Raw genomic sequence first — 26,507 nt, 5'->3', positions numbered from 1 at the left:
TTCTTTTGAGAAAGTGAGCGGAAATTCTCGCTTTGAAGTCAACTTATGTTGAACCAAAAACACACATGCATGATTCACAACTTTATAATATGGTGGAATTTCCTAATGAGATATGACACTTATGCCCTTATTGGCATGATCATATAAATAACACAAAAACTTGAGTACAATCGGGTGTATCGTACAATCGGGTTGATCCGCACTCAAATCCTGACCCGTATTCGGATCTAAACTCGCATCTTGACCTAAATCGTGTAAATGACACTGCCTATAATTGACACTATTCGGTTATGTAAATGACACTGTAACATTTTAAAATGTTATAGTGTCATTTACAATCTTATAGTATCAATTACAAGAAGTGTCATTTATATTTCTGAATAGTGCCATTATACACAGTGTCATTTACAATATTATTTGTATAACCGAATAATATCATTCAAACAATTTGCGTCAAGATGCAAGTTTGAATCAGGATGCGGGTCAATCTGGTTGTACTCAAGAAGACCACCTTATAGGATAATGCCCATTGAAAAATGTGGTTATCGATGTGGCATATTTTCCCCATGCCACATCATATTGTTTTTTGACTTTTTAATAATAATTATTACTAAGATTTTTGAATTAAGAAGTGGGGATTTTTTAATTTTTTTTTTTTGAGAAAAAAGAAGCGGGGATATGATCTCAAATAAAATCTTTTTTTTTTTAGATTTGATCAAATCCACGCCTCTTTGATTCAACAATATTGTTGATTTGATTAGAAAACAATAAATAAGAAGAGTAAATATATAAAAAAAAACTATCAACTAAGTCCAATACAATTTGGACTCCTCTAACATACGTAAAGCTACTATTGGTCTACGGCCAAACATGAAAAAACAAATAATCACTCATCCAAATTCAATCTAACCTCAGATTTTAATGTCGTGTCCACTGTCATGCCATGTCAACATTACGCAATCTAAGCAAAAATTCTAGGACAATAACCTAATAAATTGGGCTTCAATTCAAAAAATTAATTAGATTCCAATTTCACAAGTTCACGTACATTTCCTTTGATTTTATCAGTTAATAAATGAACAACAAAGAAACTCCATAACCAGTAATTCTGAAAAAAAAAAGTTATATTCCTTAATTCAAAAGACATATAATATAATCATGCTCTTACAAATTGGACAAAAAATGTGAAATACTTCTAACAAAATATACAAGAAGTTAGATTTATTCCTACTGACAAAAAGATACGGGCCTTAAATTAAAATGGGCCGCCACATGGCATAATTTAGTCTGTAAACTTACTAACACCCAGAGTTCCACAATATTATCAGCTATGAGCCCAAAATAATATATGCTCATGTTATAATTATCAGTTATCATATGTTTACCTAAATGTTTTTAATTTGATTTCATAATTACGTGTCAATTTTTTAGTTATAATAAAATAGAAATTTATTTATAAATTATATTTTTCTATTTTTTTTATCTTCTTTTTTTATTTTATTTTTTCTAAAATTATGAAATTCGACTAATTATAAAATATATGCATATCAAACTAAAGGTCACGATATTTAATTTGATATTTGATATACATATTTGATTTAAAATATAAAATTTATATTTATTTAAATAATTTTAAAAAAAATCTCTCATCTCTCATCTTTTTTTGAATAAATTTATTTTTCAATTCTATAATATCAATTTTTATTATCATGAGTTCATCTTTATTTTTTAATATTCAACTCAAATATATTTAATTTAAATTAATTTTATTATTATATTTATAAAGATAAATAATTAAGCTTATATCAATTTTGTGTAAATATAAAAATATAAAAATACACGAGTGTAAATGCCTATTAACTTTAAATTGAGGAAATAAATTAAAGGGTTAATTTCATATAAATTACTGAACTTTCAACAAATTCTCATTTTGCATACAAACTTTAAAATCTTTATTAAAATTACTCAACTAATTTTGTCTCATTTTTCATCGTGTTGACATGGCATAAATATAACATGACAATATTCATGCTAGTGACCAAAATGCGAACCCTAGCGTGACTCTCTCTCTGCGGCTCCGGCAGTCGTAAGGCTCATCCCTACTCCTTGTCGCCGGTCGGCTCCTTCTCTAGCCCGGTGTAATTATTTTCGTCTCTCGTGTGGACTTCCCGCCTCTCTTGTCAACTACTTCGCTCAAGTCTGCCTCTCCTTCATCGACCATCGTGTCGTCGATCTCTCAATTTTTCGGGCCATGTTCTCTGCCCGTCGACGATCTGATCCCTCAACATCTTGCCGCCTTGGATGTGGACTTAACAGATCTGCTATTCCCTGAGACTAGGGTTACGTATCTGCAAAAAGGTTATGCAGCCACTTTTTGCTGTTACGATGCTGACGTCGTCTGTTAACGGCCTGCTTTGCGGCGGAGGGCTTTTCGCTTCTGGCCCACAAGCCGCCGCCACACATTCGAATGCCTCCCAACTGTTCCAAGTTAAACCTACTGAGTTTAGGGTTGAGGGGGTGTCCTGGTTCATGCAGCTCCTAATCCAGTTTCGATCGTCACACATGACAACACCAATACTGCTCTTTTTCTAGAGACCGCGGCCTCCCCTCCGACGGGTTCGCCTACACGTGGTCCGCCGCCTACTAAACCTTCATTCGCGGACAAAATCAAACAACGGGCAGGTCGGCCGGCCGATGTCCCCGCGCACGACTACACTGCTCTTAATCTTTCGGTTGAGGATGATCGGCCATGCCTCACTATTTCTCTTGCCTTTCATCAGCGGCAGGTTCGTTCATTTTAGTTCGCCATCCATGGTCGCCTGTTTCTTCGGAAAAGGGGACTCACCGAGATTCGTGGCTGATCTTTTTCATGAGCTCTATGGTTTATGGAAGCCTGTTTCTCCTTGGGAGATTATTCCTCTTGGCAAATGATACTTCACCCTGAAGTTCTCCAAGCAAGAGGATCACTCTATTGCTTTTTTCAAAACTTCCTGGCGCCTTCGTACTAGCATCCTCCATCTTCAGGCTTGGGTTCTCAAGTTCAACCCTCACAAAGCTGCTTCTACTCTCGCTCAGGTTTGGCTTCGTATTTTCAATCTTCCGCATGATTTTTGGCATCCCGAAGTCCTTACTGGTATTGCTAGACATGTTGGCACGCCTATTGTCATTGATGGTTGTTCTACTAGAGCCTCTGTTGGATATTTTGCTCGTGTTCTTGTTGAAATGAATGTTGCTAATGAGATCTATGAGTTTCTTGATGTGAAATGTGGTGATGATATTTTTGAGATTGAATTTGGCTACGAAAATCTCCCATATTTATGTTGGTCTTGTTCTGTTGTTGGCCACTGTACTGAAGATTGCAGGAAGAACACGAAATCACCGACCGCCGATCAGGGCAAGCAGGATCACAAAAGAAAGAACAAGAAGGGCCGGAAGCCTAGAGGCCGTTCGATTGTTTGGCAGGAAAATCCCTCTAAAGACACTGATGATGTCGTGCAACCCGATACTGGTATTACTAGCTAGAGACACTATCGAGGGAGGAGAGCCGAGATCCCCTTTTCGTTCAGCGCCGATTGGTGGCACTGTGACTTCCAACGCCTTCGCCATTCTGGCGACTGAGGAGGTAGATAATGGCGACTGAGGGGGTAGATATGTATATTTCGGCTGCTGCTTCTGAGCCTATCCGTCTAGTTCAGGTCCCTATCTCGGCTGCACCTTGTGATCGTGCTCAGCAGGAGCAGGCCGCGGGTTTGGTCCTGCAATCGACGGCTGTTTCGAAGCCGAGCTGGCATGAGTCATCGAATGGAAAGGCCTATTCGGCGATTGATCATTTAGCTTCGGATTTGGCTTCTACTGTGCCTGCCCCGATGCATTGTAGCAGTCCAGATCTGGCTTTGAATGTGACGCCGAAATGCGATGATTGAGGATCCTCCGATATCTCGCGACCGGGGGCGTCCGAAGGTTGTTACCAAGAAGGGGAAGGTTTATGATTCCTCTATAAAGCATCGGCTCCGGCGTATAATCAAGAATGATATGTCTTCGAATATGAATATAATGTGCCGAGTTGCTGGCGCCGTTTTGCAGGGCGTAGTTCTTGACACTTCGTCGCTGGTGGAGTTCTTGAATAAAGTGCAACATGCTCAGGCTGGAAGTGCGATTCTGCAAAATTATGTGATTCATTCTTCTTCCGACGCAGCTCGATCTATGTCGGCCGTGGTTTCTAAAATATGGGGGGATATGTTGAACGACGAGGATGACCCTCTAAATATTTTCTCATAGTCCTGGTTTGTTTGTTTTTCGGTTACCCGTGGTTTCTTGCGGGGCTTTCCGGATTTTGTTTTGCCCCTAGACGGATCTTTTTTTTTCTTTTTCTTTTTAATAAAATTTCTATTTCAGCAGACATGGCATAAATATATTCGCTTGACATGAATATGCTTGCGTGGCATAAATATGACTATATGGAAAAATAGAATTGATGTTGTAATGTATAGTTGGATGAAAACGACGTCATTTCAAGCTCAAAGTTTGGTCGGGAAATGGACAAATATGCAAAATGAGAAAAAAATAATAGTTGAGTAATTTTAATAAAAATTTTAAAGTTCATATCCAAAATGAGAATTTATTGAAAGTTCAATAATTTATATCTAATTAACCCTAAATTAAATCATGAATTATTTTAGTGCAAGAGAATGAAATATCCGTAATAAATATCTCGGATGAGTAAGTGAGGTTTTTGAGAGGGTTTTTGATTTCCCTCTTCCTTCAAACCTCTTCTTCTCTTCTCTTCTCTGTTTTCACTCTTATCCACTCTCAGTAGCCAGCTTCCCCTTACTCCAACCCCACCCCCTCGCAGCAGAAACTTCATTAGCTCTGGCTTCAACAACTCCTTTTGTCCCGAGCTCTAGAGCTCAATTTCACCAGCCTCGGCCGCCATGGAGACCTCGAAAGAAGTTCAATTTCGTTTCCATGTCAACCCCCGAAACTCCCAGCTTTTCGCGGAACACCCAATTTCCCTCGTCCTCTTTCCCCCAAAACCTTAAACTCCATTCATTGCACAAGCGGCCTCCTCTTCTTCCACCTCCTATCTCGGACGCCACCGACCACAATTATCCCGGAAGCGCCGACCACATGTCGAATTTGCAAGTAATTCCGAATGGGTTTCCGACGAATTTGACGAGTGAATCGGAAGGGAGGGTTTTCATTCGGGACCCGCCTTGGATTTCCGCTCTTTTCATGAAAAGCCTGCTCTTTAGCAGCAAGAAAAGCAGCGGGGTCAAGCTAGAGTTTCAGGAGATGGAGAGGCGGAAGTATTATTTGCTGAGGAGGAGGCAGGTGAAGGCGGAGACGGAGGCGTGGCAGAATATGGTGGAGGAGTATCGAGAGCTGGAGAGGGAAATGTGCGAGAGGAAGTTGGCACCTAACTTGCCCTATTTCAAGAAATTGATGCTGGGATGGTTTCAGCCTTTCAGGGAGGCTATCGAGAAGGAGCAGAATGTGCGGAGGTCACTAAAGAATAAGGCGGCTTTCGCTCCTTTTATTGACGCTTTGCCTGCTGACAAAATAGCTATTATCGTGATGCATAAGATAATGTCGCTGTTGATGATGGGAGGCAAGGGAGATAGGACTGTGCGCGTGGTGGAGGCCGCCGTTCAAATTGGAGTAGCAATTGAGCAAGAAGTAAGTACTCATGATAGCATTGAATTTTCGCCGAATGGGAATTTTTCTTTTCTGGAAATTGGTTATTATCATTTTAGTGCTAATAAAGATCCGTCTTTAAAATTTGATATTACTTTTCAGGTTAGAATTCAGAACTTTTTTAAGAAAGAAAAAAGTGATCAGAGGAGGGTAGTGGTAGCTGAAGGTGAAGAAGATCCTAGTAAGGAAGTTGCTATTCTTAGACAACGTGTCAAGCGTTTGATTAGAAGGAACAGGGTCAATGAAGTTCAAATGCTGTTGAGAAGTGAAGAATTTGAGTCATGGGGTCGAGATGCACAAGCCAAGGTCTGGAGCCTTCACCATCTTTTAGCTAATAACCATTGGACATAGTAATAATCCAATATTACCGGTCTCAGTACTCTTATCTTATCAGAAGATATTTCTATGTTCTGCAGTTGGGATGTTGTCTTGTAGAATTGTTAACTCAAAGTGCTTATGTTCAACCTCCAATAGATCAGACAGCTGACTGCCCTCCTGAAGTTCGCCCTGCATTTAGGCACATCTTCAAGATTGCTGCAAGAGTACCAGGGTGAGAATATAGAATTAGCCTTGAAATACAGTACTGCAGTTGTTTATTATATTATGAATACAATATTGTCATAGGTTTGCTAAATGAAGGTCTTATTATATGTAATCAGTCAAGATATTGATGTTTTTATATGTACCAGAAGTTTTTTTAGTCAATGTTGTTCAGGGAGATTGTTACATGTGTTCTATCATGTCATTTATATTGTTAATTTTATCTGAAGTGTTGTTCTCTATGTATTTCAGACAGACCATTGTGAAGAAGTATGGAGTCATTGAGTGTGATCCTTTGGTCCTTTGTGGACTCGATAAAACTGTGAGTTATACGGCAAGTTACTTTTGTTCTAGGAAGTTTACCAGCTCATTTCGTAGAATGCTTGTTTGCAGTTTTAGACTGCAATGTTATAGCTTTCATTAAGTTTTTCTGGATCGTTGGAGATTGGTGCTGTTATTTTGTGATCAGTTTGAGTGCATTTGGTGTGGGTCCATTTTTTGGACCTCCAGTTGATAAAAACTTGAATATATTGTTTCGCTTCATAAATGATACTCCCTCCGTCCACGAAACATCTTCCTTGTTGTAGTGGACACGGGTTTTACGAAAAGTTAGTTGTATATTTGGTGAGTGGAGAAGGGGTCCCACAAATTAAAAAAAGTGGTGATAGTTAGTGGGTTCATGTGGGTCCGTTAATGGCAATATGTGTAAATATCTGGGAATCTTAAGGGTGATAGTTAGTGAGATTATGTCCAAAAAAAAAAAGGGAAGATGTTTTGTGTATGGACAAAAATGGAAAATTAGGAAGATTTTTTGTGGACGGAGGGAGTATGCCCTTTCGATGATGAAAGTTGTATAAGTCCAATAAAAGAAACAAATGTTTCCTTTCTTTACTTGTTCTTTATTGTACATTTCAATATCTTTTAAATTTTCTTGATATATCTATATGTCATGCTTTATGCAGGTAAGGCATATGGTCATTCCTTATGTCCCCATGTTGGTGCCACCAAGAAGGTGGAAAGGGTATATTCTGCTCCTCATGTGAAGTCTATATCTGTGTACTTTTGAAGCTTGCCCATCTAAAACATAGGTTAATGGTGGAATTCAATAATACTCCTTTTGTCCACAAAAAATAGTCCCTTTTTGCCATTTTGGGACGTCCACAAAAATGAGCCCCCTTCCATTTTTGGAACTTTCTATCACATGGTGGACCCCTTTCTCCACTCACAATACAATTAATTATCATTATTAACACTACTTTTTAAGTGGGGCCCCTTCTCCAGCCACAATACACTCAACTATTTTTATTAAACCCTGTGTCGTCCCCTTCTAGGATTATTTTTTGTGGACGGATGGAGTATTAGATATGATGTGGCAAATAAATATTTGTAGTAAATATCAGTAACCTTGCAGATCTCTTAGGCTGCGTAGTTAATACTGCCTCTCAGTTATATTATCTTGGATGTTCTGCAGGTATGACAAAGGTGGTTACCTGTTTTTGCCTTCATATTTAATGCGTACTCATGGTTCGCGGAAGCAACAGGATGCTGTTCGAGCTGTTCATCCGAAACAGATGCAGAAAGTATATGAGGTAGGGGCTAGATAATCATTTTGTAGTATTTCTGTGCGTTTGTGAGTTGTGACATTGTGTACATAATTTAAGTATTTAACTGTGTAAATGGTCTGTAACTGCATTCAATTGTACTTTCAGTCTTAACCGATCTGGGTCAGCATACATCCTTCTTGTCAATTAGTGCTGTTGCAATTCTTCACATCAAAATTCTGCAAATAGTTTATTTTCTAGTAATATACACTGCAAGCTCCTTTAAATATGTGTTGCTTGATTCTAGTAGGATTTGGACACAGTCTTCCAAATAGTACTGGGGACTTATTGCTGCAATCCTTTCCTTGTGTTGTCAGGATATGTTTGACTGTGTTAACCCCTTTCATTTTTTTATTGGATCGTAGGCCCTTGATACATTAGGAACAACTAAGTGGAGAGTAAATAAACGTATTTTAAGCGTGGTGGAGAGCCTTTGGGCTCTAGGTGGTGACATAGCTGGTCTGGTAAGCCGTGAAAATGTAAGTGTACCTTTAACATTCTTTTATTTCCATAGAATGCAATATGTTCTTTCTCTTGTATGCTATTTGCAGTAAAAATTCTTAGTCATAGGTTTTCTTAGTAATAGTGTTATGCATGTTGTAGGTTCCAATACCTGAGTTGCTTTCAGATAATGAAGCAGAAATAAAAAGCTGGAAATGGAGTGTGAGGAAGGTGAAGAAAATCAATCAAGAGAGGCATTCACAAAGATGTGATTTAGAATTAAAACTTTCTGTAAGTTTTTCAACTATCTCAAACTATTGGTCTATCCAAATAAAATGATATTCAAAATTTTAGATTGCGGCCAAAAGCTTTTAAGTGGCTGCAATTTCATAATTATCATCCTTCTTCTAGGGATGATGAACTAGGTTGTCTTTCTAATTTCATTATAACAATTACTGTGACAGTAATTTTCATATAGAAAGAAAATATTTTGAAATCAATTTTTGGTTTTCGCATTTGCTTTAGATTTCAGCAATATATTTGTTATTTTGAGAATTAACATTTCTTATGTTGTGGTTTTCTAGGATTCAATATGTAGAATTTTCTTGCTGAAGATACCTTACTTATCTATGATCATTTAATCATCATGCCTTAATTATGTGTTATAACTTGGCAAGTTCCACGGTGATACCAAGCAAAACACAAGCTTCAGGTGCTAGTTGCCTGCTGCTTGGATGACCAAGTGATCCTTTGTCTCAACTAACTTAACTGCAGTTCAGCTCTGACCAGAGATTTTTTAAATCAGGTTGCTCGGAAGATGAAAGACGAGGAAGGTTTTTACTATCCCCACAATCTTGACTTTCGAGGCCGTGCATATCCTATGCACCCGCATTTGAATCATCTTAGTTCTGATCTTTGTCGAGGAATCCTTGAATTTGCTGAAGGAAGGCCATTGGGAAAGTCTGGCTTATGTTGGTTAAAGATACATTTAGCAAATCTCTATGGTGGGGGTGTTGAAAAGCTCTCTTATGATGACCGCATCTCATTTGTGGAAAATAATATCGCAGAGGTATTAGATTCTGCTGATAATTCTCTCAACGGAAACCGCTGGTGGTTGAAGGCAGAGGATCCTTTTCAATGCTTAGCTGCTTGTATTAATTTGTCAGAAGCCTTAAAAAGCTCGTCGCCACATACTGTTATATCCCACTTGCCAATACATCAGGTATGCATAGACACTCCCTTGGCGCGTCTTGCTTTGAAACTAGCTTGTCTTAGGAAGACGGGGCAAGTGTCAGTAGTATTATGAAGAATTTCACAAGAGAGCCTCACATTTGGAAATTACTGTAGCACCTCTCAAAGCTGATTATGTGAACATGTTAAACAGTAGGACAGACTTCTCATGGTGAAGCTTCATTGTCCTAAATTTGGCAATATTCCTTGCATTAGGCAACACTGTAGAAAGCACACACTAGCACTTTTCTTTTATCATCTAAAACTTCGTGTAAGGTTAATTTGGACTGAAAGAGTTGGGGCAGAGGGAGTACTTTAAAGTTGAAATGAGTGGAAAGATCTTTGAGAGTAGCAGCATGTATTTATGTTCAGTTTCAAGCTCCACTTGAGCGGAGTCATCTAGAGTAATAGTTAAAGTAACCTGGAGACTGGAACAATGCATGGGCTAATTTGCTTTTGCATGTACTGCTGCTGCATAGTCAGCATTAATCTTCAAACTGATTATCAATCTGTTTTCTATGATAGGATGGGTCATGCAACGGACTGCAGCATTATGCAGCTCTCGGGAGAGATAGTGTAAGTCATACTGTTCATTGCTTCTTTGTCTTCTTTGAAAAATCATTCACAAATGATTTATGTTCCATCTTATGGGGGTTGTAGTTTCTGATTCTTTTTATGTTTCTGTTACCACTTTAACTCTTTGTGGGTGTTCTCTTTTCCTATTTACCATTATCAACCAAAATTTTGTTCTTTCTAGAATGCCTTGATAATAGTATCGTCACTCGTTACTAATTTTTTGCTGATTTTCAGTTCGAAGCTGCTGCAGTCAACTTAGTTGCTGGAGACAAACCTTCTGATGTTTACTCAGAGATTGCAGAGAGGTTTGCTATTTTGATTTTTTTTATGCTCTTGTAAAAGTTCATATAAGCTATTTTACCTTGTGCTTACTAATTCCTTTCGTGTACTAATTTCAAAACATGAAGTTCCACCTGGAATCTTATGCTTGGGGAAGCAAGAAAGTTCACAGATATATTCCTTAAGGAATTAAGTTAATTGAAAGGAAAATACCATATATCGTCACTACATTTATCTCTTTTTTAATAATGTCACAATTTAGATTTTGGCAAATTTGTACACAATGTTTCAACTTTTTAATTAATAATGTCATGAGCTTCAATTCCGGCATGAGAAGATCCACGTGGCACATCGGATCTTATGTGGAAATACACATAATGTAGAAAATTACTTGTGATTGTCAGATCCCACGTGGCACGTGGGTTTTTAGATGCTAGAATTTGGGCCTCATGATATTATTGAAAAGATATTGAAACGTTGTGTTCAATACATGACATTTTCCCTAAGGGGGCGTTTACTTTAAAGGATTAGCCTTGATAGATAAAAGTAATAAGGCTAATCCCTTGTTTACTTTGTTGTATTGAAACTTTGGGATATCCCAAGGTCCTTGATTAATTTTATCATTTAAGCTAGTTTTGCTTGATTCTTATCCCATCAAAAGGGTGGGATTGGAGTAATCCTACTCTTGAGGATAAAAATACTCAATCATCCATTTGATCAATCATGCAAAGTAAATGCCCCCTAAATTGAATAAAGAGTTTTAAACAGAAGTTTTTGTTCTTGTCTTTCAAACTCCTGAGAGTTGTTGGACACGATAATTGTTGGGCAGTTTCTGTTTCATTGTTTTAAGTAATGATAAATTATCCTATGTGGACTGAGTAACATACTAGCTGTTGAACCACTCTTGGTAGTCTCCCTAACTGAAGGCTATTGGAATTGCTATTTGGGTTTAATGTGATTATCCGCTACTGTCCATATTTTTGTATTTTTTTGTATTTGACCCTGTCATTTCCTCTAAAAATTACCACCTGGCTTTCAGGGTCCATAAAATCATGAAAAGAGATAGTGAGAAGGATCCTGAAACTGATCCAAATGCTTTGTTAGCCAAAATCTTAATTGGTCAGGTTGGGTTTTCTTTCTCTAAATTGCATTCCGAATCATGTTATTATTGTTTCTTTACTTCGTAAGACATTTATGGAATTCAAAAATCAGAAATTGCAAAACCTTTCAGGTGGATAGGAAACTTGTGAAACAGACAGTGATGACTTCAGTATATGGTGTCACCTATGTTGGTGCGAGGGAGCAGATCAAACGAAGATTGGAGGAAAAGGGTGTCATCAGAGATGACAAGATACTCTTCAATGCGGCATGTTATGCTGCTAGAGTAAGTATTACAAACCAAACTTTTTTTTTTTCCTGGTTTCTTGTGCTACTTAGTATGTTACTTTTCCTCTTTCATCCTCCCAATTGCTTTAAGATCCTTCTATCACTCTATAATCAAAAATCAATTATATCTGCGAGCTTCTGATTTTCATATAACTAAAGGAAATGGGTCTTTCACTGGCCAAAGTTTTTCCCAGGCGAAAATAATGGCGAATATTAACTTCTGTAACAGTACAAGCTTGTCTATAACTAAAAAGCTTCTTGCAGGTCACGATGGCAGCTCTTGAGGAGTTATTTCAAGCTGCACGTGCAATAATGGGTTGGCTTGGTAACTGTGCGAAGGTTTGAGGAAATACGCATTATCATCATATAAAAAGTCTCCTATAATGATAAATATGATGAACTTGGCATCATTGTGACTATAATTTTGACAGATTATTGCTCAAGAAAATCAACCTGTACGTTGGACAACTCCCTTAGGTCTTCCTGTCGTACAACCGTACTTTAAAACTCAACGTCATGTAGTAAGTGCTCTACTTTCCAATACAGGAATTTTACAAATTAATTGCACAGTTATGTTGCCATAACGTGATTACTAATTATAGTAACAGTATAATCATATGATTATCTAAGATTATCGTTTGAAAAAATAAACCTTTTATTAGAGTACAGCCATATGAGCTGATCGAGAAGTGTCATGCCCAAAAGTTTCTTTTCATGTGTTATGTTTAATTCCTCATAAGATTGACACTCCATTGACAGTCATAAAACTGCTGCAGTTTTATATTGATTGGTTGGATTGGAATTTCAGAGATTGAAAATCTTGTGATATATAATGGGCTCTTATTCCTCATATAAATGCAGATAAAAACATCTCTTCAAGTTTTGGCTTTGCAGCGTGAGGGTGATTCAGTAAGTCAGATTGATTCCTATTTGTATTGTATCCAAGCATTTCCCGTTTTCTAGTACCAATGTACGATATTAAATGGCTCCAGGTTGAGGTAAGAAAGCAGAGAACGGCGTTCCCTCCCAACTTTGTGCACTCATTGGATGGTTCACACATGATGATGACTGCCATAGCTTGTCGGAATGCTGGGCTACGTTTTGCAGGTTTGCCTCGATATCACTATATTCTAGTGTCTTGAGTCATATTTAAGACATTCTTAGAGTGTTTTTGGTGGATGTGTTGCAGGCGTGCACGATTCATTCTGGACACACGCGTGTGATGTTGATCGAATGAATCAGATATTAAGACACAAATTTGTGGAGCTATACAGTACACCGATACTTGAAAATGTAAGAATATATGGTTGAAGTGTTGGGTATTTTTCTACTTAGTTCACATTCAATTTGAAGATGATTTACGTTCACTTTTCATTATTGGTGGCACGAGTAGCTACTCGAGAGCTTCCAGACGTTGCATCCAACCCTAACCTTCCCCCCTCTACCGGAACGAGGAGACTTTGATCTAGAAGAGGTCCTTGAATCTCCCTACTTCTTCAACTGATCATCCACTCTGAGAATTTTGCTCTCTTCACCGGATGGTTTAGTAGAAGCCGAATTTCTGCAAGCAGAGACGAGAGCTCTTCCACGCGCTCTTGGAAGAACCCAGATGGTGTTCCTGCATATATCATTCCAACAATCAACAAGTCGTAATCGGGGGAGTCTTGTTGAATGTTGGTTGCGGATGATCGAGACGAGCATGGGGCAGACATAGTAAGCAAAGGCCATGAAGAAGATAGAAAATGGCTACATTGTTTTTGGAGAAGGGTTGCTCTATATATGGTGTATAGGTAAGTACTTGTGTTTTTCATGTTCCATTCCAAGTGGCAGAAGTTGTATAGTTTTCTGGTTTTGTATATGTTCATCATCAAAATAATCGAATGGAAATACAATTAATTATAGTAAAAGGCATTTCAGTTAAACATATTACACTTTATCTCATACCACGTACCAAATGAATTCTTGCAGTATTTTTATTCGATTGTATTAAACAAATAAAATACGATAAGATAAAATAAAATAGTCTCTTATCAGTTGTATTCAAGTCTTGTACCCTTTTTAAAAAAAATATTACAAAGAGTAGTAGTATTTAATTTCCAGTTTCAGAATTTTGTTTAAACATACATTTATTAATTTTTTTTAAAGAAAATACATGTATTAATAGTTGAGTGATGCTAAATAGTCACATAGTCACATTATGGCCACTTATAAATTAGTTAAATAAAAAAAATTATTTAACTTATTTTTTAAAATAAAAATAAGATTTAGTTATTGTTATTATAGTGTCTATATTGTGGAGTAGTTATTTTTTAGTAACTTTTTTATTTTTATTTAAAAATAAAATAAAAATATAAAATGCAAAAAAATAAAAATTAAAAATGATTACAATATAGACGTTACAGTAAAATAATTAAATTCTATTTCTATTTAAAAATATAAATTAAATAAATTAAAATTTTCCCTATTGAACTAGTTTGTGGGTGGTTGCATAGATTTATTGTTAATAGTTTATGACAAGTTTGTCCCTTTCGGTTACTATTCCAACTCATCAAACCAAATATCTATATATATTAGAAAAAATGGTGGTCAACTGCCAACATATTCTGTAACCAAGAATTCATTAGTTCGATGTTGTAAAGCAGCTACACTTAAATCGTACAATTAATTGTAGCGCTCCTCCAACTGCCAAAGTATTCTGTGACACAAGTCAAAATATATACAGAGAGAGAGAGAGAGGTGGCCATGAATGCATGCATGGAATTATCACGATTATGCGTAGGTATTCGAGCTGGAAAATGTGTAAAATTGTCTTAAAAAGATGGAAAGTTTGCAAAGGAGAAATACAAAATTTATGGGTTACAAGTTACAATGAATAAGTGGGTGGGATGAAGTTGGCTATATATAGTGCTGCAGTTTTAGTCATCTTTTATGCATGCAAATCAACATGGTTGGGAGGAAAGCCTATTTGGCGCTTCTATTTCTCATTTTTGTGGTGGCGTGTGTGGAGCCCACCACCAAGCTGCCTCAAAATGGTCTAGTCAAACCTGCTTGTGATGACAAAGGTGGTAGTGGTGGTGGCGGCGTCGGAGGCGGAGGCGGTATTGGTGGTGGCGGTGTGGGAGGTAGCATAGGCAGAGCCCATAGTGGTGGAAAGCACCACAAGAAGGGGGAAAAGCAGAATGGTGGAAGAGGTTCAGGAATTGGTGGAGGAATTGGTGGAGGAGGTTCAGGAATTGTTGGTGGAGGTGGTGGAATTGGTGGGGGAATAGGAGGAGGTGTCGGAGGTGGCATTGGTGGTGGCATAGGTGGTGGAGGATTTGGGGGTGGTGGCGGATTCGGTGGTGGTTTTGGAGGGGGTTCCGGCGAGGGAGCAGGCGGTGGTGCTGGATTCGGAGGAGGTATAGGCAAAGGAATAGGTGGTGGTGGTGGTGGCGGCGGCGGCGGCGGCGGAGCAGGATTTGGGGGAGGCTTAGGTGGTGGAAATGAACCGAACAAACCGTGAATCTAAAATTTTCACCATGATTTTTCTTGAATTTTTCAATTTGTAGTTTATTTCCTTGTGCAATTTATTGCAACCTTAATATGGAACGAAAACTGCAGTTGTATTTCTGATGTAATGTTAATAAAACTGTGTTGTGAAATTCTGCGAGTGTTGAGGATTCAAGCAACTTCTCAAGGCTACATACAAACAATGGCATTTCATGCATCAATCACTCATAAATTACAGTGCAGCAACTTGTGTGTGATGGTATCGTAGCTATTTATACAATAATAAATATGTTACTTGTGTTTGAAAATATTTCATCTTTGCTTGCGTGTGTTGATCTAATGGTGTTAAAGATCAGTCCATCGTCACATAATCTATTATAAATATTCCTTTAATTTATCTTCTTAATAATCTATTATAAATATTCCTTTAATTTATCTTCTTAAGATCACTCCGTCATTATCTTTATTAATATAGGAGTATATAACAGTAGTATATTTTTTTATAAACAATTTTTTGAAATCGCGTGAGTTATTGATACTCCATATAACAATAAAAAAATTAATGGTTCATCTTTATTGATGTAATAACTGTAAAAAAACATCCATCCAAGTTTTGAGTTGTAAACTATTTTATTTTTTTTAATAAATGAGCAAATAATTTTAAATCTGAGACATTTGATCTCAATCATTAATCACCTAACCATTTATTATACGAACACATACATACGAGTTGTAAAACTAAAGGGTGATTTCTCAGTTTGTTTTGACGAGCACTCTTTTTTCTCATCAAGGCTTTTTCCTTTGGGTTTTTCTTGATAAGGTTTTAATGAGGCTCGGTCTTCGTTGGCGCCTGTGCTTTCGTGGGTTATGGTTTTAACTTTTGTTCTTTTAATAAATTTGTATTTCAGCTATAAATAGCCACAATGTGACAAATTAGTTCAATAGGAAAAAAAAATTATTTATTTAATTTATTTTTTTAAATAAAAATAAGATTTAGTTATTTTATTGTATATATTGTAGTTTTTTTTTTCTTAAAAAAATAAAATAATTTTTTTAAAAATAAGTACAATGCAGATAATATAATAAATAATTAGGTCCTATTTTTATTTAAAAAATAAATAATTTTTCCTATTCTACTAGTTTGTGGATTACCACAATGTGGCTGCACGAATTAAGTATATGATTAAAGATGATACTACGTCCATCCAATTAAAGTGTGATATGATTTCAAGAGCACGAATTTTAATAAATGATTGAGAAATGTGTCTAAAATAGAAAAAGAGATTAACTTATTTATTAAGTAATTTATAAATGATTTGTGAGATAGATTTTTTTGTAAATATTGACTATGAATGAGGTTGGAAATATAAAATATGTATATCAAAATAGAAATGCGAGGCTTATTATAGACATACTAAAATGATAAAAATACCTTACTTTTATAAATAGAGGGAGTAATATATCGAAAATGAATTGCCAACTGCCAACGTATTATGTAACACAAGTCAAAGACTCAAAATGTATATATATATATGTGTGTGTGTGTGTGTGGAGAGAATGCATGCATGCAACTATCACGTATATGCGTAGGTATTCGAGCTTGAAAATCGGTAAGTTGTTTAAAAAAGTGGAAAGTTTTTTAAATGGTAAGTTGTTTTAAAAAGTGGAAAGTTTTTTATTGGTTGGCTACAATATTTATGGTTATAACTAATAAATAGGTGGGGTGAAGTTGGCTATATATAGTGTTGCAGTTTTAGTAATTTTTCATGCATGCAAATCAAAATGGTTGGGAAAGGCTATTTGGCGGTTGTGTTTATCATTTTGGTGGTGGGATGTGTGGAGGCTAGGAAATTGGGGCAAAATGCTGAAGCCGAGCGTGATTGTGCTGGAAAAGGTGGTGGTGTCGGAGGTGGAGGTGGAATTAGTAGTGGAGTTAAGGGAGGCGTTGGCGTTGGCGTTGGTGTTGGTGTTGGTGGCGGAGTCGGAGCCGGAGGTGGAGGTGGAGGTAAAGGTGGAGGCGGAGGTGCTGGTGGTGGTGTAGGAGGTGGGGGTGGTATACGTGGGGATGTAGAGGGTGGGGTTGGTGGTGGTGTGAAAGGTGGAATAGGAGGGGCCAATTCAAGCAGTGGCCATAGTGGTGAAAAAAACCACAAGGAGGAAAAGAATCAACAAGGGGGAAGTGGAGCTCATGTAGGATCCGAGAAGGGAGGTGGAGTTAGTGGCGGAAATAGCAACGGATCAGGTAGTACTGTAGGTGGAGGTGGTGGTTCTGGTGGAAAAGGAAGTGGAGGTGGTGGCACTAGTGGAAAAGAAGGCGAAAGCGGAGGTAGTTCCGGTGGAAAAGGAAACGGAGGTAGTGGTTCTAGTGGAAAAGAAAACAAAGGTAGTAATTCTAGTGGAAAAGAAAGCGGAGGTAGTTCTGATGGAAAAGAAAATAAAAGTAATTCTGGTAGAAAAGAAGGCGGAGGTAGTTCTGTTGGAAAAGGAAGCGGAGGTAGTGATTCTGGTGGAAAAGAAGGCGGAGGTAGTTCTAATGGAAAGGGAAGCGGTGGTAGTGGTTCTGGTGAAAAAGTAGGCGGAGGTAGTTCTGGTGAAAAAGGAAGCGGAGGTAGTGGTTCCGATGGAAAAGAAGGCAAGGGTAGTTCTAGTGAAAAAGGAAGCGGAGGTAGCGGTTCCGGTGGAAAAGAAGGCAAGGGTAGTTCTAGTGAAAAAGGAAGCGGAGGTAGTGGTTCCGGTGGAAAAGAAAGCAAGGGTAGTTCTAGTGAAAAAGGAAGCGGAGGTAGCGGTTCCGGTGGAAAAGAAGGCAAGGATAGTTCTAGTGAAAAAGGAAGCGGAGGTAGCGGTTCCGGTGGAAAAGAAAGCAAGGGTAGTTCTAGTGAAAAAGGAGGCGGAGGTAGTGGATCGGATGGGGGAATAAGCAAAGGAAATGGTGGAAGTGGAGACAAAGACGGGGGAAAAGGAGGAGGTGGTGGTGGAATTGGGATAGGTGGAGGAATAGGCAAAGGAATTAGTGGTGGTGGAGATCTAGGTGGGAGAAGAGGAGGAGGTGGCATTGGTGGTGGAGTTGGGGCTGGCATAAGAGGTGGTATTGGGGCAGGAGTCGGTGGTGGTGCCGGTGGAGACGGAGGTGGGGAGAAAGGAAGAGACAATGTTGGTGGTGGAGCTGGGGCTGGCGTAGGTGTTGGGGCTGGAATTGGTGTTGGTGCTGGTGTCGGTGCCGGTGGCAAAGGAATTGGTAGAGGTGAAGACGTAAGTTCAGGAAAAGGAGAAGGTGGTGTTGGTGGTGGAGCTAGGGCTGGCTTAGGTGGTGGTATTGGGGGTGGAATCGGTGTTGGTGCAGGAATCGGTGGAAATGGAGACGTAGGTGGGGGAAAAACAGGAGGTGGCGTTGGTAGTGGAGCTAGGGCTGGCGTAGGTGGAGGTATTGGGGCTGGAATTGGTGCTGGTGTTGGTGCAGGTGGAGGAATCAATGGAGGTGGAGACGCAGGTGGGGCAAATGGAGGGGGTGGCGTTGGCGGTAGAGCTGGGGTTGGCGTAGGAATTGGTGCTGGTGTTGGTGCAGGTGGGGGAATCAATGGAGGTGGAGACGCAGGTGGGGCAAATGGAGGGGGTGGCGTTGGCGGTAGAGCTGGGGTTGGCGTAGGAATTGGTGCTGGTGCTAATGGAGGTCTAGGCAAAGGAATCGATGGAAGTGGAGGCATAGGTGGGGGAAAAGGAGGAGGTGATGTTGGTAGTGGAGCTAGGGCTGGCTTAGGTGGTGGTATTGGTGCAGGAATCGGTGCCGGTGCAGGAGTCGGTGGAAATGGAAATGTAGGTGGGGGAAAAGGAGGTGGTGATGCTGGCGGTGGAGCTAGAGCTGGCTTAGGTGGTGGTATTGGTGCAGGAATCGGTGCCCGTGCAGGAGCAGGAATAGGTGGAAATGGAGACGTAGGTGGGGGGAAAACAGGAGGCGGCGTTGGCAGTGGAGCAGGGGCTGGCGTAGGTGGTGGTATCGGGGCTGGAATTGGTGCTGGTGTTGGTGCTGGTGCAGGTGGAGGAATCAACGGAGGTGGAGATGCAGGTGGGGCAAAAGGAGGAGGTGGCCTTGGTGGTAGAGCTGGGGCTGGCGTAGGAATTGGTGCTAGAATTGGTGCTGGTGCTGGTGCTGGTGCTAATGGAGGTCTAGGCAAAGGAATCAATGGAATTGGAGACATAGGTGGGGGAAGAGGAGGTGGTGATGTTGGTGGTGGAGCTAGGGCTGGCTTAGGTGGTGGTATTATGGGTGGAATCGGTGTTGGTGCTGGTGGAGGAATCGGTGGAGATGGAGACATAGGCGGGGGGAAAGGAGGAGGCGGTGTTGGTGGTGGAGCTAGGGCCGGCATAGGAGCTGGAGTTGGGGCCGGAATTGGTGCTGGCGCTGGTGGACTTGGGGGAATATGACCAGCTGAAAGTTCCCATTTTGTAGTTTATTTCCTTCTGCAGTAATCTGCAACTTTTTTTTTTTTTTTTTAGCTATTGAAGTTATTTGCAACCCTTGATTTGCATCAAAGATTGCAGTTGTATTTATGATGTAATGTTCTACCACTAATAAAACTTTCTTGTGAAATTCTCAAGGCTTTCAAACATAGAAAGGGCAAGTGCATAAAAGAACATTCCTACTTCACCAAAACACTCGAAACTATGGCATTTCATGCATTCAATGACTCAGAAATCACAATGCAGGAACAACTTGTGTGTGATGGCAGTAGCTTCTATACAATTATACAGTATAAACATATACAGTTAAAAGAAGCATCACATCAACTCACCGGTTTTTTGTGCGGCCCGGATCTTCATAACCGTCTCACGTCAACGAGAAAGAGCAATGCCTCCACCTGAAAAGCAGAACGCGCTCTGAGATGAGCCAACCGTGAGTGGGAAAACAAGGTTAACCGATACAGGAAACTTACGAGTGCAAGAATCACAGCCCCATCTGCTTCATCCACAACGACCACTTCACAGCCTCCAGAAACATATCGTTCTTTTTCATTGCGGTTATCAGGTTACTATACGTTATCCTGTCGGGTTCTATTCCGTTTCCTCTCATCTCCTTGACCAAACCAACGGCCTCTTCAACCATTCCAGCAACACCGTATGCTTTTATCAACGTGTTGTAGCTGCACAAATCAGGCCCAATTCCACATTCCTTGAGTTCCATCAGCACAGCCATGACTTCATCAATCCATCCTCGCTCTCCATATATGTTGATCAAGATGTTGTACGTGTAACGATCAGCACAACACTTAGAAGCCTTCATCCTCTGCAAAACATCTCTAAATTTATCCATCTCGCCTTCTTTCCCGTACACATCCAACATGCAGTTGTAGGCTTCAAGAGAAACTGAAAAGCCATCAAAGTGCATTCTCTTCACAACAGCTGACATATTGCTCAAGTATTTATTTTTCCCATAAGCAGCTATAATAGTGTTGTAAGATATAATATCAGCTAAACCTCGCTTCTTAGCTATCCAAAATACCTTTCTTGCCTTCTCGAACAGCTTGGATTTCCCATAAGCATTCAACATAACATTGAAGGTAATGGTGTTTGGTGCATATCCTTTCTGTAGCATTTCATCGAAAAGCCTTGAAAGTTCGTCAACTGGCAGCGCACGTGCACAGCAGTTTATCACACAGTTGTACATTTCCTCATCCCAACTTTCATCATTTTTCAACACTTTATAGTACAGATCTGCCAATTTGTCATCCTTCCCACATCTCTGATAAATGCGGAGTATGTCACGAAGAAGATAAACATCGGGCACAATATTCTCCTGTTCAGCTATAGTGTCTGCAACCACGCAGGCCTTCTCCGGATTCCCAGATTTGACATACATTCTTATGACAATGCTTAAGGCTATCATGTCCAGTTTGACATTCGAACTTTTCAACTCGATATAAAGCCCTTCAGCTTCAGAAAATAGGCTCATTTTGCTGTAAATGTCTATCATTGTGCAAGAGATATTCAAGTTTGGCTTGGGAGAATTCGGCATGCAAGTAAATATCTTGACAGCGCTCTCCAAACGGCCCAAATCTTTGCACAAACACATTAAGAGGTGGTACAAGTTGTCCTCAAATATGGGATCGCCCCACTGCTTCTCTCGCAGAACTTTTAGAGCATCATCGATCAAGCCATTTTTGACATAAGCCGTTACAAGAATTGCACAAGATGTCTGATTCTTAAGAACGTGCTCGTACATGGAACCTACCAAAATCAAAGACATCTTTTCCAGTCTATTAGCCTTCTCATATGCCTGTAGAACAATCCCAAGAATGGAGGACTTTGAACAACCAATCGCCAACATGTCATCAACAGTTCCAATGGCACCCTCTTCATCTTCATGTTCGGCTTGCAATCTTATCAATGTGTACAAGTTTGATGTGCTAGGCTTAAAACCTAACCTCTTGAGCTCGACATAGTAAAGTTTCACATGCTTATAATCTCCTGCTCGACCCCAACCTTCAATCATCATCCTATATGTTGTCTCATCAGGCATAATACCAGCATCTTTTAGATCACGGAAAAAATGCTCTGCACCATCCATTTTTGAAACTTTCCCATGCCCTGTGATCATCGTGTTATATGCAATTAAGTTGGGAGAAAAACCAGATTCTCTCATTGCATAAAACACTTGCTTTGCCTTGCTCAACTTCCCCTGCTGGCAGTAAGCATTGAGCATAACCAACCAATTATCGTGATTTAAAACAACTTCATCTTCTCTGAGGAAGCCAATAACTGCTTCAGCTTTGTCATACAAGCCCATGCGCGTATAAATTGTGATCATAGCTGAATAAGCTGAATGACACGCTATCTTCATCTTCCTCATCAGTGAAAATGTACACTCCGCCTCCTCAACAACCCAACCCTTCCGGTAAAGAGACATTAGCATCCCAAACGTAGCAGCATTCGGCTGCACCCCATAATCGAGCATCATCCTGAACCACCTGGAACCCAACTCCACTAGCCCATTCTTATAACAAGTATATATAAGGGTATTAAAGATCTGATAAGTAAGCTTGCAGCCTGAGTCAGAAACCATCTCCTTAATCATGAGCTCTGCACCATCCCAATCCCCTTTTCTACCCAAAACCCTCAACAGAAAATTATAAGCAGTCAAGTTCTTCTTCAACTTCCCATTAACTTTCATCCACTCAAAAAACCTCGAAGCTTTGCCGTCATTGCTTCTCTCAAGTTGCTCCAAGATCTGATTGCAACAGTCTAGGCTCCAGTCGGGATTGAGAGCATTGAAATCTAAATCAAGTACAGTTTGAGAATCGAAGACGCTGTTTGCACCGACTTTCTGGGATGGAATTACGAATTTGCCTTCCCTCTTATGTTTTTTACCATTCCTTTGATCATCCAAATTCTTTTTGCTCTTATTCCTCAACGTCTTTGCACCCCTGAACTTCTTCCAGATATTCACCCTCACCCTATTAGAATCCCCATGAATATCTTGGCCTTCTAAAACCAGATTATCATCACCATCCACGTACTTCTTCACATTATCAGTCCAATCATCGTCCAACTTGGTTTCAGACTTATCCAAAAACTCATTATCCAACCTAGAAACCCTAATGTGTTTCAATTTACAAAACGGCTTTAAAAAGAGTGCCCCATTCGTACTCCAAAAGCCAGAAGACAAAGTATTTGAAGCAAAACTGAAGGAATTAAAAGGAGAACTTAGCTTTTTGATATCATGCGAGCTGTTATCTGGTGAAATTACGAGCTTCAGAGAGGCCATGGACTACAATGGCCTCTGCTTAATTCTTTGCATTTATTGAGAAACTAACTGACTGTGAGAAGCGTTCAGTATCAAATTAAACGGCAGAATCTGATAATGAAATTTAAATTCAGCTTCAAAGAAGTGGATTTCAGCTTGAAAAATCGCACCTCCAATCAAAAAGTGGAGAGTTTAGACAGGATAATGGAAGCTGAAAGAAGTGGAGGAGAAGAAGCTCTCTGTTTTTTACTTCAACTAGGAAAAGTAACAGTTTGTGAAGTCGAGTTTTCCAAACTTTAGTGAAAGAAGATGATAAACTATTGTATTTTCTCCCTCGTGTAAATATAAAATAATGCGAATATCTTTATATTTTCTGAATTTTTGATATAGATAAAATAAGAGAATTTTACTGTATATAAAATTGTGTGGTGTCTATTTATAAAGAACGAAAAAAAATTACTAATGTAATTTAGAAAATATATTAAATAATTGGGTTAATTGCCCATAAAATACTGAACTTTCATCCAATTCTGATTTTACACACAAATTTTGAATTGTGGCGTGGTAATTACTAAACTTTTGATTTTATCTGATTTTGCTACTAATCCAAATTTCGGCTAAATACCAAGCTAATATATAATATGATGTGCTAATTTTGATGTGGCGTATTTATTTTTGCGTGACAATTAGTTGGCAAAATAATATTTTTTATTTAATTTCTTATCAATAAAAAAAGAACACAAAGCAAATAACCCAAATTGTCAATAATTTAATATATCAAATCAAATAATAGTATTTTTTTAGTTGAATTAATTAATTTAATAAATTCAATAATAGTAAGGGGATTTTTCGAATTTAGGTGTGTTAGCCAAAGAACATTTTAATTATCAATAACAATATATATATATATATATATAATTATTTAGCTAAGTAATAAAGTTTATTAAATTTTCATTATCTAAAGATTAATTTTTTTTTATAAACTATATATATTTATGCTATTTGAATGACTTCTATTTTATATATTGGAGTAATTAGTTGTGAAATAGTGAACTAGAAAAAAATTGATTTAAACTTGAGAATTAAAAAAATACTATTATTTGATTTGATATATTAAGTTATTGACAATTTGGGTGATTTGCTTTGTGTTCTTTTTTTATTAATAAGAAATTAGCAATAAATACGTCATGTCAAATATTGGCACGTCATATTAGCCTGATATTTGACCGGAATTTGGATTAGTAGCAAAATCAGATAAAATCTAAAGTTTAGTAATTTTCACGTTACAGTTCAAAGTTTGTGTGCAAAATCAGAATTGGACGAAAGATCAATATTTTATGGGCAATTAACCCTAAATAATTATCTTAATATGATAAATTAATAATATTATGAAAAAAATCCACAATTATTGGTTAGAAATGGTGGGTTTGTATGGGTCTCAAGGAGAATTTCTTGGAAAGAATTTGGTAGTTAGTTCACTTAATCATCTTTTTTTTTTTAGAATTTCCTTATTGAATAGAGGATTTTAATTACTTGGTCTAAATTAGATGCTATTTTTCTTTTCACCATGGGCATGTTTGTTTGGCACGGATTTTGTCCTGGGAAAGTAATCTGATTCCAAAATATTAAATTCCTGTGTTTGGTTAAATTTTTGTCAGGTAGAAAAAGTAATCAGAATCATGAAAATAAGGAAAGTAATACAACTTTCCAGGATTCTTATTCCTAGCTTTTCTTATGTATTCTTTTTCCTCATTCTCAAGATTCTTACTTACATATATATCCAATATTATTTTTTTTATAAAATGAAAATGAAAATTATTATTATTATTATTATTATTATTATTATTATTATTATTATTATTATTATTATTATTATTATTATCTAAGAAAAAAATGAATTTAATTTTAGAATTATAAATCATTTAGTTAATCTTAATAATGTACTTTGTTGTTACTATAAAATTAAGGGTAAATATCACTTTAAACCCCGAACTATTTTTACACTATCAATTATAAAATTAAGGGTAAATATCACTTTAAACCTCGACAATTATATTCTGAATTATTGAAAATTAAGGGTAAATATCACTTTAATTCTTACACATATTAATTAATTATATTTATTTAATGATACAATCCAGAATCCTAATAATTAGTTTTGATATTTCCAAACACTGGATAATGAATCTATTAGGATTCATTTTTCATGGAATCATTTTTCTGGGAATAACAATTCCAATTCAGATTACTTTCCTGACAAACAAACATGCCCCATATTCTTTATTACGGGATGGAAAAGAAACATCATCTCGAACTCTGATAAAGGATTAATTATCTTTTAGTAACCAGATTTTATAACAGCTGAAATAGGAATTTTATTAAAAAGAAAAGAAAAAAAGAGAGATCAGATACATAAGGAAACAAGCAAAAGCACCCGCAAGAAACCCCGGGTAACTAAAAAAGAAACCAAGACTAAGAGAACATTTTAAGCGGATCTTCCTCGTCTAAAACATCGTCCTCTTCATCGTCCAACCAATCGCCCCATTTTTCCTTCATTTTTGAAGAGGCCACAACCGACATAGCATGGGCTGCATCGGTAGAGTTAGAGGAGTTGATCACAAAGTTTTGCAGAATCTGTCCTTCAGACTGAGCATACTTCACTTTATTCAGGAACTCCACAGGCGTAGAAGCATCAAGACCTGGGCCATGCATATCATCACGACGTGTTGAGTTTTGGAAATCCGAAGACATGCCATTGATTATGATACGACGGAGCCTGTGCTTGATAGAAGAATCAGAAACTCTTCCCTTCTTGGTGATAGCCCCTTTCGGACGCCCTCGTGTACGAGAAATGGGTCCTGTCGTCCCAGTCAAAGTTAGCACAGCGTTGTTGTCAGTCATAACAGCAAGCGGCTGAACAACCAGAGGTGCAGAAGTCCTCTCGTGTTCCTGCTCAACTATCTTCTTTTCGTCATCTGACCCAGGCTGTTCCATATCCTTTCTACCCTGACTGTCCTGAGGGATGCAAGCATCTGAAGCCCGGCCTCCATCAGAAGGCGGCTTGTCCATGTTATCATCACCAACAAGTCTCTGTTCATCTTGCAACTCTAGATAAACCAACACAGCAAAGGGATTGGATGAGGTAGGATCTGAAGACAGTTTCTGTCCAACCTCAGCTAAAGGTCCAACCCTTGCTGGAGATTCCTGATTTCCGTTGTAGGGTCGAGGATCAACCCTGTGGTTATCAACCTTTGACTGACCACGTTCCCGGCCCTGATGTTCCGTAAAGCCCTCCGCGATCGTGGTCGTTTTACTCCTTCTGCATTGGTTAGCAGTATGTCCCACATCATTGCAAACGGAGCAGTAATAAGGCAAATTCTCATATCGAAATTTGACAGAAAAATCAATGTCGCCACACTTGATATCTAAAGCCTCAGGAATATCAGCCGAAACATCTAACTCAACTAGAATTCTAGCAAAGTGACCCACATGAGCCTGTGCAGACTGACCATCAATCAAGATAGGCGTACCCACTT

General features: G+C 38.4%; 4 protein-coding genes across 4 annotated transcripts; 3 read left to right on the top strand and 1 right to left on the bottom strand.

The window, feature by feature from the left end:
- Positions 1–4,727: 4,727 nt before the first annotated feature.
- On the top strand, positions 4,728–13,671 carry LOC130988051 (DNA-directed RNA polymerase 3, chloroplastic). The gene is made up of 19 exons (XM_057911804.1): positions 4,728–5,676; positions 5,797–6,000; positions 6,111–6,244; positions 6,487–6,556; positions 7,197–7,255; positions 7,706–7,823; positions 8,201–8,314; positions 8,439–8,567; positions 9,082–9,498; positions 10,032–10,082; positions 10,317–10,387; positions 11,401–11,485; positions 11,593–11,745; positions 12,012–12,086; positions 12,179–12,268; positions 12,609–12,656; positions 12,740–12,854; positions 12,937–13,040; positions 13,141–13,671. The coding sequence occupies exons 1-19, from the start codon at positions 4,966–4,968 to the stop codon at positions 13,249–13,251; spliced, it is 2,859 nt and encodes a 952-aa protein (XP_057767787.1). The 5' UTR covers positions 4,728–4,965; the 3' UTR covers positions 13,252–13,671.
- A 1,020-nt stretch (positions 13,672–14,691) lies between these two features.
- On the top strand, positions 14,692–15,249 carry LOC130990063 (glycine-rich protein 5-like). Its single transcript, XM_057914261.1, has one exon. It carries the CDS (start codon positions 14,692–14,694, stop codon positions 15,247–15,249), a length of 558 nt encoding a protein of 185 aa, XP_057770244.1.
- A 1,769-nt stretch (positions 15,250–17,018) lies between these two features.
- LOC130990062 (glycine-rich cell wall structural protein 1.8-like) lies at positions 17,019–19,821 on the top strand. Its single transcript, XM_057914260.1, has 2 exons — positions 17,019–18,786; positions 18,880–19,821. Exons 1-2 carry the CDS (start codon positions 17,019–17,021, stop codon positions 19,653–19,655), a joined length of 2,544 nt encoding a protein of 847 aa, XP_057770243.1. The 3' UTR covers positions 19,656–19,821.
- A 53-nt stretch (positions 19,822–19,874) lies between these two features.
- LOC130988050 (pentatricopeptide repeat-containing protein At4g30825, chloroplastic) lies at positions 19,875–23,335 on the bottom strand. Its single transcript, XM_057911803.1, has 2 exons — positions 20,165–23,335; positions 19,875–20,089 (listed from the first exon to the last, which is right to left on the bottom strand). The coding sequence occupies exon 1, from the start codon at positions 22,990–22,992 to the stop codon at positions 20,176–20,178; it is 2,817 nt and encodes a 938-aa protein (XP_057767786.1). The 5' UTR covers positions 22,993–23,335; the 3' UTR covers positions 19,875–20,089; positions 20,165–20,175.
- Between the last annotated feature and the right edge of the window lie 3,172 nt (positions 23,336–26,507).

This window comes from Salvia miltiorrhiza, chromosome 6 (assembly GCF_028751815.1).
Source record: "Salvia miltiorrhiza cultivar Shanhuang (shh) chromosome 6, IMPLAD_Smil_shh, whole genome shotgun sequence".
In the NCBI taxonomy this organism is placed as follows: domain Eukaryota; kingdom Viridiplantae; phylum Streptophyta; class Magnoliopsida; order Lamiales; family Lamiaceae; genus Salvia; species Salvia miltiorrhiza.
The sequence above is the reverse complement of the archived record's forward strand: the minus strand, read 5'-3'. Positions and strand labels throughout refer to the sequence as shown.